Raw genomic sequence first — 15,028 nt, 5'->3', positions numbered from 1 at the left:
TTGTCCTTCCAAAATGCATCGCCTCACACTTGTCCGGATTGAACTCCATCTGCCATTTTTCTGCCCAATTCTGCAGCCTGTCTATATCCTCTTGTAACCTTCGACAACCTACAGCTCCATCCACAACTCCTCCAATCTTCGTGTCATCCACAAACTTACTCACCCATCCTTCCACCTCTTCATCCAGGTAATTTATAGAAATCACAAATAGCAGGGGTCCCAGGACAGATCCCTGCAGCACTCCACTAGTCACTGACCTTCAGGCAGAATACTTTCCTTCCACAACAACCCTCTGCTTTCTTCCTTGAAGTCAATTTTTTATCCAAAGCCAATGTTTCATGTTCAGCTGTTCTGAGGACCAGTGTGGTCCCTCTTCTCAAGGGTGCAGTTGAAATCACACCCCCTCCATAATAACACACTCACTCTGATTTATGAACCCCAGCAATGGAGGCACCTCTCAGAACAGTACGCCTGCTTTGGGCTGGGCTCAGGGTGTACACATTGAAACAGTGCATTGGCACACTGTCCTGACGCACGGCGAGGTGAAGCAGACAGCCTGGTATGAGGTCATGAACCTTCACTATTTCAGGCCAACAAGAGGGTCACCCCACTGGAAGAGGAGCTGAGGTGACTCATGTGGACCCCCCCTCACCATTCCAGGAGCCAAGTGGATTCATCTCCAGGAAGAGTGCGGGTTTCCTGCAGGAAGCTCACCACATACCTCCCGTCCCAGAGGACAGAGGGATGATATTAAGGGTCACAACACTCAAATTCACAGTACTTTTTACTGAGACCCCTCACCAGAGCCCCTGAACAAAGGCATGGAGCTCTCCTTTGAGCCCCCTCCTGCCCTCTCCCTGTGACCGTCTCCAGGAGCCTCTTGAACTGACACCGATCCTTACGGGTCACCTCAGCTCCCCTCTCCATCTTTTGGAGGGTCATGTGGATCGACTGGAGACCCCTCCCAGACCCGACCAGCGATCAGTGGCCACGAGGCCTCGAGGTTTCCTCCAGTAATCCCGCACGAACTGTCGGATCTCCTCCAGAGAGAGACGGGCTGTGACTCGGTGCTGTGGTCGAGGAAGTCGGCCATCTTGGCCTCAAAAAAGTCCTCCTCATTCCCCTCACCGGGTCCAGTACTCTCATCCCCCTCCAGGTAGTCATCATCTACACCTGATGTGACCACCACACTCCTCACCCTCACCCTCACTCCTCACTCTCACCCGACGACGGGGTCTACCTCATCCCTCGCTCCTCATCCTCACTCTAGACCCGACCACGGGCTCTACCCTATCCCTCACTTCTCACCCTCACCCGACCATGGGCTCTAGACCATCCCTCACTCCTCTCCCTCACTGTAGACCCATCCACGGGCCCTACACCATCCCTCACTCCTCACCCTCACTGTAGACCCGACCACGGGCTCTACCCCATCCCTCACTCCTCACCTTCACTGTAGACCCGACTAAGGGCTCTACCCCATCCCTCACTCCTCACCCTCACTGTAGACCCATCCACGGGCCCTACACCATCCCTCACTCCTCACCCTCACTGTAGACCCGACCACGGGCTCTACCCCATCCCTCACTCCTCACCCTCACTGTAGACCCGACCACGGGCTCTACCCCATCCCTCACTCCTCACCCTCACTGTAGACCCGACCACGGGCTCTACCCCATCCCTCACTCCTCACCCTCACCCGACCACGGGCTCTACCCCATCCCTCACTCCTCACCCTCACCCGACCACGGGCTCTACCCCATCCCTCACTCCTCACCCTCACCCGACCACGGGCTCTACCCCATCCCTCACTACTCACCCTCACGGTAGAACCGACGATGGGCTCTACCCCATCCCTCACTCCTCACCCTCACAGTAGACCCGACCACGGGCTCTACCTCATCCCTCACTCCTCACCCTCACTGTAGACCCGACCATGGGCTCTACCCCATCCCTCACTCCTCACCCTCACTGTAGACTCGACCACGGGCTCGACCTCATCCCTCACTCCTCACCCTCACCCGACCACAGAGTCTACCTCATACCTCACTCCTCACCTCATCCCTCACTCCTCTCCCTCACTGTAGACCTGACCACGGGCTCTACCTCATCCCTCACTCCTCACCCTCACTGTAGACCCGACCATGGGCTCTACCCCATCCCTCACTCCTCACCCTCACTGTAGACTCGACCACGGGCACGACCTCATCCCTCACTCCTCTCCCTCACTGTAGACCCGACCACGGACTCTAACTCATCCCTCACTCCTCACCTTCACCCGACCACGGGCTCTACCTCATCCCTCACTACTCACCCTCACCCGACCACGGGCTCTACCCCATCCCTCACTCCTCACCCTCACTGTAGACTCGACCACGGGCTCAACCTCATCCCTCACTCCTCACCCTCACCCGACCACAGAGTCTACCTCATACCTCACTCCTCACCTCATCCCTCATTCCTCTCCCTCACTGTAGACCCGACCACGGGCTCTACCTCATCCCTCACTCCTCACACTCACTGTAGACCCGACCATAAGCTCTACCCCATCCCTCACTCCTCACCCTCACTATAGACTCGACCACGGGCTCTACCTCATCCCTCACTCCTCACCTTCACCCGACCACGGGCTCTACCCCATCCCTCACTCCTCACCTTCACCCGACCACGGGCTCTACCTCATCCCTCACTCCTCTCCCTCACTGTAGACCCGACCACGGGCTCTACCTCATCCCTCACTCCTCACCTTCACCCGACCACGGGCTCTACCCCATCCCTCACTCCTCACCCTCACTGTAGACCCGACCACGGGCTCTACCTCATCCCTCACTCCTCACCCTCACTGTAGACCCGACCACGGGCTCTACCCCATCCCTCACTCCTCACCTTCACCCGACCACGGGCTCTACCTCATCCCTCACTCCTCACCTTCACCCGACCACGGGCTCTACCCCATCCCTCACTCCTCACCCTCACTGTAGACCCGACCACGGGCTCTACCTCATCCCTCACTCCTCACCCTCACTGTAGACCCGACCAAGGGCTCTACCTCATCCCTCACTCCTCTCCCTCACTGTAGACCCGACCACGGGCTCTACCCCATCCCTCACTCCTCACCTTCACCCGACCACGGGCTCTACCCCATCCCTCACTCCTTACCCTCACTGTAGACCCGACCACGAGCTCTACCCCATCCCTCACTCCTCACCCTCACCCGACCACGGGCTCTACCCCATCCCTCACTCCGCACCCTCACTGTAGACCCGACCACGGGCTCTACCCCATCCCTCACTCCTCACCCTCACCCGACCACGGGCTCTACCCCATCGCTCACTACTCACCCTCACGGTAGACCCGACCACGGGCTCTACCTCATCCCTCACTCCGCACCCTCATTGAAGACCCGACCACGGGCTCTACCCCATCCCTCACTCCTCACCCTCACTGTAGACCCGTCCACGGGCTCTACCCCATCCCTCACTCCTCACCCTCACTGTAGATCCGACCACGGCCTCTACCTCATCCCACACTCCTCACCCTCACTGTAGACCTGACCATGGGCTCTACCGCATCCCTCACTCCTCACCCTCACCCGACCACGGGCTCTACCTCATCCCTCACTCCTCACCCTCACTGCAGACCCGACCACGGGCTCTACCCCATCCCTCACTCCTCACCCTCACTGTAGTCCTGACCACGGGCTCTACCCTATCCCTCACTCCTCACCCTCACCCGACCACGGGCTCTACCCTATCCCTCACTCCTCACCCTCACCCGACCACGGGCTCTACCCAATCCCTCACTCCTCACCCTCACAGTAGACCCGACTATGGGCTCTACCCCATCCCTCACTCCTCACCCTCACTGTAGACCCGACCACGGGCTCTACCCCATCCCTCACTCCTCACCCTCACTGTAGACCCGACCACGGGCTCTACCCTATCCCTCATTCCTCACCCTCACCCGACCAAGGGCTCTACCCCATCGCTCACTACTCACCCTCACGGTAGACCCGACGATGGGCTCTACCCCATCCCTCACTCCTGTCCCTCACCCGACAATGGGCTCTACTCCATCCCTCACTCCTCACCCTCACTGTAGACCTATTCACGGGGTCTACCTCATCCCTCACTCCTCACCCTCACTGTAGACCCGACCACGGGCTCTACCCCATCCCTCACACCTCACCCTCACCCGACCATGGGCTCTACCCCATCCCTCACTCCTCACCCTCACTGTAGACCCGACCACGAGCTCTACCCCACCCCTCACTCCTCACCCTCACTGTAGACCCGACCACGGGCTCTACCCCATCCCTCACTCCTCACCCTCACTGTAGACCCGACCACGGGCTCTACCCCATCACTCACTCCTCACCCTCACTGTAGACCCGACCACGGGCTCTACCTCATCCCTCACTCCTCACCCTCACTGTAAACCCGACCACGGGCTCTACATCCCTCACTCCTCACCCTCACTGTAGACCCGACCACGGGCTCTACCCCATCCCTCACTCCTCACCGTCACTGTAGACCCGACCACGGGCTCTACCCCATCCCTCACTCCTCACCCTCATTGTAGACCTGACCACGGGCTCTACCTCATCCCTCACTCCTCACCCTCACTTTAGACCCGACCACGGGCTCTACCTCATCCCTCACTCCTCACCCTCACTGTAGACCCGACCACGGGCTCTACCCCATCCCTCACTCCTCACCCTCATTGTAGACCCGACCATGGGCTCTACCTCATCCCTCACTCCTCACCCTCACCCGACCACGGGCTCTACCCCATCCCTCACTCCTCACCCTCACTGTAGACCCGACCACGGGCTCTACCCCATCCTTCACTACTCACCCTCACTGTAGACCCGTCCACTGGCTATACCTCATTCCTCACTCCTCACCCTCACCCGACCACGGGGTCTACCTCATCCCTCACTCCTCACCCTCACCTGACCACGGGCTCTACCTCATCCCTCACTCCTCACCCTCACTGTAGAAACGACCACGGGCTCTACCTCATCCCTCACTCCTCACCCTCATTGTAGACCCGACCACGGGCTCTACCTCATCCCTCACTCCTCACCCTCACTTTAGAACCGACCACGGGCTCTACCCCATCCCTCACTCCTCACCCTCACCCGACCATGGGCTCTACACCATCCCTCACTCCTCACCCTCACTGTAGACCCGACCACGAGCTCTACCTCATCCCTCACTCCTCACCCTCACTGTAGACCCGACCATGGGCTCTACCCCATCCCTCACTCCTCACCCTCACTGTAGACTCGACCACGGGCTCGACCTCATCCCTCACTCCTCACCCTCACCCGACCACAGAGTCTACCTCATACCTCACTCCTCACCTCATCCCTCACTCCTCTCCCTCACTGTAGACCTGACCACGGGCTCTACGTCATCCCTCACTCCTCACCCTCACTGTAGACCCGACCATGGGCACTACCCCATCCCTCACTCCTCACCCTCACTGTAGACTCGACCACGGGCACGACCTCATCCCTCACTCCTCTCCCTCACTGTAGACCCGACCACGGACTCTAACTCATCCCTCACTCCTCACCTTCACCCGACCACGGGCTCTACCTCATCCCTCACTACTCACCCTCACCCGACCACGGGCTCTACCCCATCCCTCACTCCTCACCCTCACTGTAGACTCGACCACGGGCTCGACCTCATCCCTCACTCCTCACCCTCACCCGACCACAGAGTCTACCTCATACCTCACTCCTCACCTCATCCCTCACTCCTCTCCCTCACTGTAGACCCGACCACGGGCTCTACCTCATCCCTCACTCCTCACCCTCACTGTAGACTCGACCACGGGCTCGACCTCATCCCTCACTCCTCACCCTCACCCGACCACAGAGTCTACCTCATACCTCACTCCTCACCTCATCCCTCACTCCTCTCCCTCACTGTAGACCCGACCACGGGCTCTACCTCATCCCTCACTCCTCACCCTCACTGTAGACCCGACCATAAGCTCTACCCCATCCCTCACTCCTCACCCTCACTATAGACTCGACCACGGGCATGACCTCATCCCTCACTCCTCTCCCTCACTGTAGACCCGACCACGGGCTCTACCTCATCCCTCACTCCTCACCCTCACTGTAGACCCGACCACGGGCTCTACCCCATCCCTCACACCTCACCCTCACCCGACCATGGGCTCTACCCCATCCCTCACTCCTCACCCTCACTGTAGACCCGACCACGAGCTCTACCCCACCCCTCACTCCTCACCCTCACTGTAGACCCGACCACGGGCTCTACCCCATCCCTCACTCCTCACCCTCACTGTAGACCCGACCACGGGCTCTACCCCATCACTCACTCCTCACCCTCACTGTAGACCCGACCACGGGCTCTACCTCATCCCTCACTCCTCACCCTCACTGTAAACCCGACCACGGGCTCTACATCCCTCACTCCTCACCCTCACTGTAGACCCGACCACGGGCTCTACCCCATCCCTCACTCCTCACCGTCACTGTAGACCCGACCACGGGCTCTACCCCATCCCTCACTCCTCACCCTCATTGTAGACCCGACCACGGGCTCTACCTCATCCCTCACTCCTCACCCTCACTTTAGACCCGACCACGGGCTCTACCTCATCCCTCACTCCTCACCCTCACTGTAGACCCGACCACGGGCTCTACCCCATCCCTCACTCCTCACCCTCATTGTAGACCCGACCATGGGCTCTACCTCATCCCTCACTCCTCACCCTCACCCGACCACGGGCTCTACCCCATCCCTCACTCCTCACCCTCACTGTAGACCCGACCACGGGCTCTACCCCATCCTTCACTACTCACCCTCACTGTAGACCCGTCCACGGGCTATACCTCATTCCTCACTCCTCACCCTCACCCGACCACGGGGTCTACCTCATCCCTCACTCCTCACCCTCACCTGACCACGGGCTCTACCTCATCCCTCACTCCTCACCCTCACTGTAGAAACGACCACGGGCTCTACCTCATCCCTCACTCCTCACTCTCACTGTAAACCCGACCACGGGCTCTACCTCATCCCTCACTCCTCACCCTCATTGTAGACCCGACCACGGGCTCTACCTCATCCCTCACTCCTCACCCTCACTTTAGAACCGACCACGGGCTCTACCCCATCCCTCACTCCTCACCCTCACCCGACCATGGGCTCTACCCCATCCCTCACTCCTCACCCTCACTGTAGACCCGACCACGAGCTCTACCTCATCCCTCACTCCTCACCCTCACTGTAGACCCGACCATGGGCTCTACCCCATCCCTCACTCCTCACCCTCACTGTAGACTCGACCACGGGCTCGACCTCATCCCTCACTCCTCACCCTCACCCGACCACAGAGTCTACCTCATACCTCACTCCTCACATCATCCCTCACTCCTCTCCCTCACTGTAGACCTGACCACGGGCTCTACCTCATCCCTCACTCCTCACCCTCACTGTAGACCCGACCATGGGCTCTACCCCATCCCTCACTCCTCACCCTCACTGTAGACTCGACCACGGGCACGACCTCATCCCTCACACCTCTCCCTCACTGTAGACCCGACCACGGACTCTAACTCATCCCTCACTCCTCACCTTCACCCGACCACGGGCTCTACCTCATCCCTCACTACTCACCCTCACCCGACCACGGGCTCTACCCCATCCCTCACTCCTCACCCTCACTGTAGACTCGACCACGGGCTCGACCTCATCCCTCACTCCTCACCCTCACCCGACCACAGAGTCTACCTCATACCTCACTCCTCACCTCATCCCTCACTCCTCTCCCTCACTGTAGACCCGACCACGGGCTCTACCTCATCCCTCACTCCTCACCCTCACTGTAGACTCGACCACGGGCTCGACCTCATCCCTCACTCCTCACCCTCACCCGACCACAGAGTCTACCTCATACCTCACTCCTCACCTCATCCCTCACTCCTCTCCCTCACTGTAGACCCGACCATAAGCTCTACCCCATCCCTCACTCCTCACCCTCACTATAGACTCGACCACGGGCATGACCTCATCCCTCACTCCTCTCCCTCACTGTAGACCCGACCACGGGCTCTACCTCATCCCTCACTCCTCACCCTCACTGTAGACCCGACCAAGGGCTCTACCTCATCCCTCACCCCTCACCCTCACTGTAGACCCGACCACGGGCTCTACCTCATCCCTCACTCCTCACCCTCACCTGACCACGGGCTCTACCCCATCCCTCACTCCTCACCCTCACCCGAACACGGGCTCTATCTCATCCCTCACTCCTCACCCTCACTGTAGACCCGACCACGGGCTCTACCCCATCCCTCACTCCTCACCTTCACCCGACCACGGGCTCTACCTCATCCCTCACTCCTCACCCTCACTGTAGACCCGACCAAGGGCTCTACCTCATCCCTCACTCCTCTCCCTCACTGTAGACCCGACCACGGGCTCTACCCCATCCCTCACTCCTCACCTTCACCCGACCACGGGCTCTACCCCATCCCTCACTCCTTACCCTCACTGTAGACCCGACCACGAGCTCTACCCCATCCCTCACTCCTCACCCTCACCCGACCACGGGCTCTACCTCATCCCTCAATCCGCACCCTCATTGAAGACCCGACCACGGGCTCTACCCCATCCCTCACTCCTCACCCTCACTGTAGATCCGACCACGGCCTCTACCTCATCCCACACTCCTCACCCTCACTGTAGACCTGACCATGGGCTCTACCGCATCCCTCACTCCTCACCCTCACCCGACCACGGGCTCTACCTCATCCCTCACTCCTCACCCTCACTGCAGACCCGACCACGGGCTCTACCCCATCCCTCACTCCTCACCCTCACTGTAGTCCTGACCACGGGCTCTACCCTATCCCTCACTCCTCACCCTCACCCGACCACGGGCTCTACCCTATCCCTCACTCCTCACCCTCACCCGACCACGGGCTCTACCCAATCCCTCACTCCTCACCCTCACAGTAGACCCGACTATGGGCTCTACCCCATCCCTCACTCCTCACCCTCACTGTAGACCCGACCACGGGCTCTACCCTATCCCTCACTCCTCACCCTCACCCGACCAAGGGCTCTACCCCATCGCTCACTACTCACCCTCACGGTAGACCCGACGATGGGCTCTACCCCATCCCTCACTCCTGTCCCTCACCCGACAATGGGCTCTACTCCATCCCTCACTCCTCACCCTCACTGTAGACCTATTCACGGGCTCTACCTCATCCCTCACTCCTCACCCTCACTGTAGACCCGACCACGGGCTCTACCCCATCCCTCACTCCTCACCCTCACCCGACCATGGGCTCTACCCCATCCCTCACTCCTCACCCTCACTGTAGACCCGACCACGAGCTCTACCCCATCCCTCACTCCTCACCCTCACTGTAAACCCGACCACGGGCTCTACCCCATCCCTCACTCCTCACCCTCACTGTAGACCCGACCACGGGCTCTACCCCATCCCTCACTCCTCACCCTCACTGTAAACCCGACCACGGGCTCTACCCCATCACTCACTCCTCACCCTCACTGTAGACCCGACCACGGGCTCTACCTCATCCCTCACTCCTCACCCTCACTGTAAACCCGACCACGGGCTCTACATCCCTCACTCCTCACCCTCACTGTAGACCCGACCACGGGCTCTACCCCATCCCTCACTCCTCACTGTCACTGTAGACCCGACCACGGGCTCTACCCCATCCCTCACTCCTCACCCTCATTGTAGACCCGACCACGGGCTCTACCTCATCCCTCACTCCTCACCCTCACTTTAGACCCGACCACGGGCTCTACCTCATCCCTCACTCCTCACCCTCACTGTAGACCCGACCACGGGCTCTACCCCATCCCTCACTCCTCACTGTCACTGTAGACCCGACCACGGGCTCTACCCCATCCCTCACTCCTCACCCTCATTGTAGACCCGACCACGGGCTCTACCTCATCCCTCACTCCTCACCCTCACTTTAGACCCGACCACGGGCTCTACCTCATCCCTCACTCCTCACCCTCACTGTAGACCCGACCACGGGCTCTACCCCATCCCTCACTCCTCACCCTCATTGTAGACCCGACCACGGGCTCTACCCCATCCCTCACTCCTCACCCTCACTGTAGACCACGGGGTCTACCTCATCCCTCACTCCTCACCCTCACTGTAGACCCGACCACGGGCTCTACCCCATCCTTCACTACTCACCCTCACTGTAGACCCGTCCACGGGCTATACCTCATTCCTCACTCCTCACCCTCACCCGACCACGGGGTCTACCTCATCCCTCACTCCTCACCCTCACCTGACCACGGGCTCTACCTCATCCCTCACTCCTCACCCTCACTGTAGAAACGACCACGGGCTCTACCTCATCCCTCACTCCTCACCCTCATTGTAGACCCGACCACGGGCTCTACCTCATCCCTCACTCCTCACCCTCACTTTAGAACCGACCACGGGCTCTACCCCATCCCTCACTCCTCACCCTCACCCGACCATGGGCTCTACCCCATCCCTCACTCCTCACCCTCACTGTAGACCCGACCACGAGCTCTACCCCATCCCTCACTCCTCACCCTCACTGTAGACCCGACCACGGGCTCTACCCCATCCCTCACTCCTCACCCTCACTGTAAACCCGACCACGGGCTCTACCCCATCACTCACTCCTCACCCTCACTGTAGACCCGACCACGGGCTCTACCTCTTCCCTCACTCCTCACCCTCACTGTAAACCCGACCACGGGCTCTACCTCATCCCTCACTCAGCCTCACTGTAGACCCGACCACGGGCTCTACCCCATCCCTTACTCCTCACCCTCATTGTAGACCCGACCACGGGCTCTACCTCATCCCTCACTCCTCACCCTCACTTTAGACCTGACCACGGGCTCTACCTCATCCCTCACTCCTCACCCTCACTGTAGACCCGACCACGGGCTCTACCCCATCCCTCACTCCTCACCCTCATTGTAGACCCGACCATGGGCTCTACCTCATCCCTCACTCCTCACCCTCACCCGACCACGGGCTCTACCCCATCCCTCACTCCTCACCCTCACTGTAGACCCGACCACGGGCTCTACCCCATCCCTCACTCCTCACCCTCACTGTAAACCCGACCACGGGCTCTACCCCATCACTCACTCCTCACCCTCACTGTAGACCCGACCACGGGCTCTACCTCATCCCTCACTCCTCACCCTCACTGTAAACCCGACCACGGGCTCTACCTCATCCCTCACTCCTCAGCCTCACTGTAGACCCGACCACGGGCTCTACCCCATCCCTCACTCCTCACCCTCATTGTAGACCCGACCACGGGCTCTACCTCATCCCTCACTCCTCACCCTCACCCGACCACGGGGTCTACCTCATCCCTCACTCCTCACCCTCATCTGACCACGGGCTCTACCTCATCCCTCACTCCTCACCCTCACTGTAGAAACGACCACGGGCTCTACCTCATCCCTCACTCCTCACCCTCACTTTAGAACCGACCACGGGCTCTACCCCATCCCTCACTCCTCACTCTCACTGTAAACCCGACCACGGGCTCTACCTCATCCCTCACTCCTCACCCTCACTGTAGACCCGACCATGGGCTCTACCTCATCCCTCACTCCTCACCCTCACTTTAGAACCGACCACGGGCTCTACCCCATCCCTCACTCCTCACCCTCACTGTAGACCCATCCACGGGCTCTACCCCATCCCTCACTCCTCACACTCACTGTAGACCCGACCACGGGCTCTACCCCATCCCTCACTCCTCACCCTCACTGTAGACCCGACCACGGGCTCTACCTCATCCCTCTCTCCATCTTCGAGCCGCACCCGGTCAGAATTTAAAAGTTCAAACACTGCCGCTGGGGGGGAAACACTGTCTACACCTAGCGGGACACCAGCAAACAGTCAAAGATATTCAGAGACAAAACTAGACGGGATAACATGAGAGAACGGGTGAATAGACAGGGAAGTCTGTGTGGTTTTAAAAGAAAGTTCTGCGCAGCAGTTGCGAAGAGATGAAACTTTTCCCTGGCCGGTCTGTTGCTTGAAAGGTCAAAGTCCTGTGCACCTAGCTGCCCAGTGCTAGGCACTCCAAACGGGAGGGTTTACTTGCTATTACAAACAGAATAAATCTAACCCTGCTCCTGGCAAAGTCAGACTCGAGCCTTGGCCATCTGCCAGTTACACCCACCGAGCGCTTCGTGCCGAGAGACACGGACCAAAAGAAATCCTTCCAGGGAAGCACACCATTTCAGTCCACTGCCCAGGAGATACTCCGCACTCCCTCTGGTGGTCTCCAAAACAGTTCCTCACAATCTTACAGCAAATTTCCCACTTTCGGAGAGAGAACTCCTGCAGTGTGAGCCTCGCACTCCTCCCACAGTGCTCCCCCCCCCCCATAGTGGAGCACTCGTGGCTACAGTCTCAGAAGGTCCAGTGGGGAGAGATTGGTGTGAGTGAGTTGTGGACAGTCTGCTGATAGGCTCGTGTCTGTGTTTCCTCTGTGGAAGGTACCTAGTGATAACTGGCCACGAGGATGGACGGCTGTCTGTGCTGGACTGGAGCTCGGGGACCGCTCAGTACACAGTACAAGCTCACGACTCTGCCAGAGTGCTGACTCTGGTTCCGGACCCCAGTAACCAACGTCTCTTCTCATCAGGTCTGCATTCATTTCAGATTGTTCAATGCCATTTCCTGTACACATGTTACGCCCTGGCATTTGGGGTGACAATGAAGCTCTGGCAGAACTCAGGACTTCCTTTTTCGGATTTCACTACCCTCAGGCATGCAAGTGCCTGGTGGAGACTCAGGAATATCACAGCACATTGGTGTAGAATTGTTCTTCATTGCTGTTTCCAGATCAGGTTTTTTTGATCAGTCCAAGTTGTTAGTCCTGAGTTGAACCCTCAACCTGGAGGACTGGTGGACCACTCTTAGTCTGGCCTCTGCCCTTTGACCTGTTTGACATGGGGCACCGTACCAAGAGCCAAGGCATAGCCCTTGACTCCAGCCAACATAGCTGTCTGGTTCATTGAAGCTCCAAACCATGACAAGCTGTGGTCCTGTTGGAGGGCACATGTGTAAAAGAGAACAAAATAATTGTTGCTCCAGATCCAATACAGAACACAATGAGATAAAGACCAGAATAATAAATAAATACAATAAATATTAAAACATAGGTACATATGAGGGGTATAGTTAGGATAAATGCAAGCAGGCTTTTTCCATTGAGCTACACAACAAAATGCTGAAGGAACTCAGCAGGTCAGGCATCATCTGTGGAAACAAGTAACCAGTTGACGTTTTGGGCTCAGACCTTCAACAGGACTGGAAAAAAGGGAAGGTGGAAGACGGGAGGAAGAAATACAAGGTGGTAGGTGATAGATGAAATCTGGAGTAGGAGAGGGGTGAAGTAAAGAGCTGGGAAGTTGATTGGTGAAAGAGATAAAGGTCTGGAGAAAGGGGAATCTGATAGGAGAAGAGAGAAGACCTTGGACGAAAGGGAAGGAGGAGAGCATCAGAGGAAGGTGATGGGCAGGTAAGGAGACAAGGTGAGAGAGGAAATGGTGGGGAGGAGGGGCATTACTGGAAGGTTGAGAAATCGATGTTCATGCCATCAGATTGGAGGCTACCCAGATGGAATACAAGGTGTTGCTCCTCCAACCTGAGTGTGGCCTCATTACGGCAGTGGAGGAGGCCATGGACTTTCCACTGAGGAAGCACACACACAACACAACAGACCCACCAGTGCTGATGAAGGGTCTCGGCCCAAAACGTCGACTGTTTATTCTTTTCCGCAGATGCTGCCTGACCTGCTGAGTTCCTCCTGAGTGTGTGTTGCTTGGATTTCCAGCATCTGCAGCTTTTCGCGTGTTTGTGACTTTCCACAGAGGTTGGGTAAGACTACAACCAGAAGTGATGGGTTAAAGGTGAAAGAGGAACCTGAAGGGGAACTTCTTTACTCTGCGGGTGGTGAGAGTGTGGAACGAGCTGCCAGTAGAAGTAAGAGAATTTTGAATAGGTACATGAATGGGATGGGTATGGAGGGCTATGGTCAAGGTGCAGGTTGATAGGACTAGACAGTTTAAAGGGGTCAACATGGCCTAGATGGGCTGAAGGGCTACACTGAGCTGTAGTTTTTGATGACTCTATAGCTTTTTACAGAACATTGATTGTATGTCCATAAGGTGACACTAGGCATGGGAGTGTCTGTACATAGGGTGGCTCTGACAGGAAATGATAAAGTTGAGGTGGTTGGGGGCATGGAGGGGTGGGTTAGTGGGTGGAACAGCCTTACTGTTTGAGGGAAGTATCTGTTTTGAGTCTTGTTCTGACACGGTTGTGATGGAGAGAGTGATGGGAGTAGGGCAAACAATCCATGAGCAGACTGGGTGGGATCCTTCTATCTGTGCCTCTCGTAATCTTATAAACATCTATCAGATCTCCCCAAATGCTTCCTCCACTCCAGAGAAAACAATTCAAATTTGTTCAGCTTTTGCTGGATCCAGGCAGCATCCTGGTGACCTCTTCTGCCCCCTCGCCAAAGCCTCCACATCTTGCTACGATGAGGTGACAAGAATTGAATGCAATTCTCCAGATGCAGCCTAACTGGAGTTTTACAAAGCTGCAACATAACTTCCCAATTTTTGAACTCATTGTCTTGACTAATACAGGCAAGCATGTCATCAATGCCTTCTTTACCAAAGCGATTTATCTTGAACTTATCCCACTTGGAGAGAGGCATTCCATGAGAAAGAAGTACAATCTATAGATAACAAAGGATGTTAAAATTAATCTTAAATTAGAAACTTGGGCCTACAACATGGCTGCTTATTGACAGGAGACTGCAAGGATTTTAGAATACAACAGTGAGGGAGAAAAATTAATTTTTGAGTCAACTTGGTGCATAATCTGAAAATAGACTAGGATTTTGAATAGAGATATACAGAGGAGATGGATGGTGAAGATAAGTGTGGGA

General features: G+C 57.4%; 1 protein-coding gene across 6 annotated transcripts in view; it reads left to right on the top strand.

Annotated features, from left to right (window-relative positions):
* The window catches only part of wdr97 (WD repeat domain 97), a 191,535-nt gene that overhangs the window by 28,538 nt on the left and 147,969 nt on the right, over nt 1-15,028 (top strand). For all 6 annotated transcript variants that reach the window (XM_059971585.1, XM_059971581.1, XM_059971583.1 and 3 more), the window contains one exon: nt 12,561-12,709. In XM_059971585.1, coding sequence (XP_059827568.1) covers nt 12,561-12,709 — 149 coding nt within the window. The remainder of the gene's footprint in view (nt 1-12,560; nt 12,710-15,028) is intronic.

This window comes from Hypanus sabinus, chromosome 6, assembly GCF_030144855.1.
Source record: "Hypanus sabinus isolate sHypSab1 chromosome 6, sHypSab1.hap1, whole genome shotgun sequence".
In the NCBI taxonomy this organism is placed as follows: domain Eukaryota; kingdom Metazoa; phylum Chordata; class Chondrichthyes; order Myliobatiformes; family Dasyatidae; genus Hypanus; species Hypanus sabinus.
The sequence above is the reverse complement of the archived record's forward strand: the minus strand, read 5'-3'. Positions and strand labels throughout refer to the sequence as shown.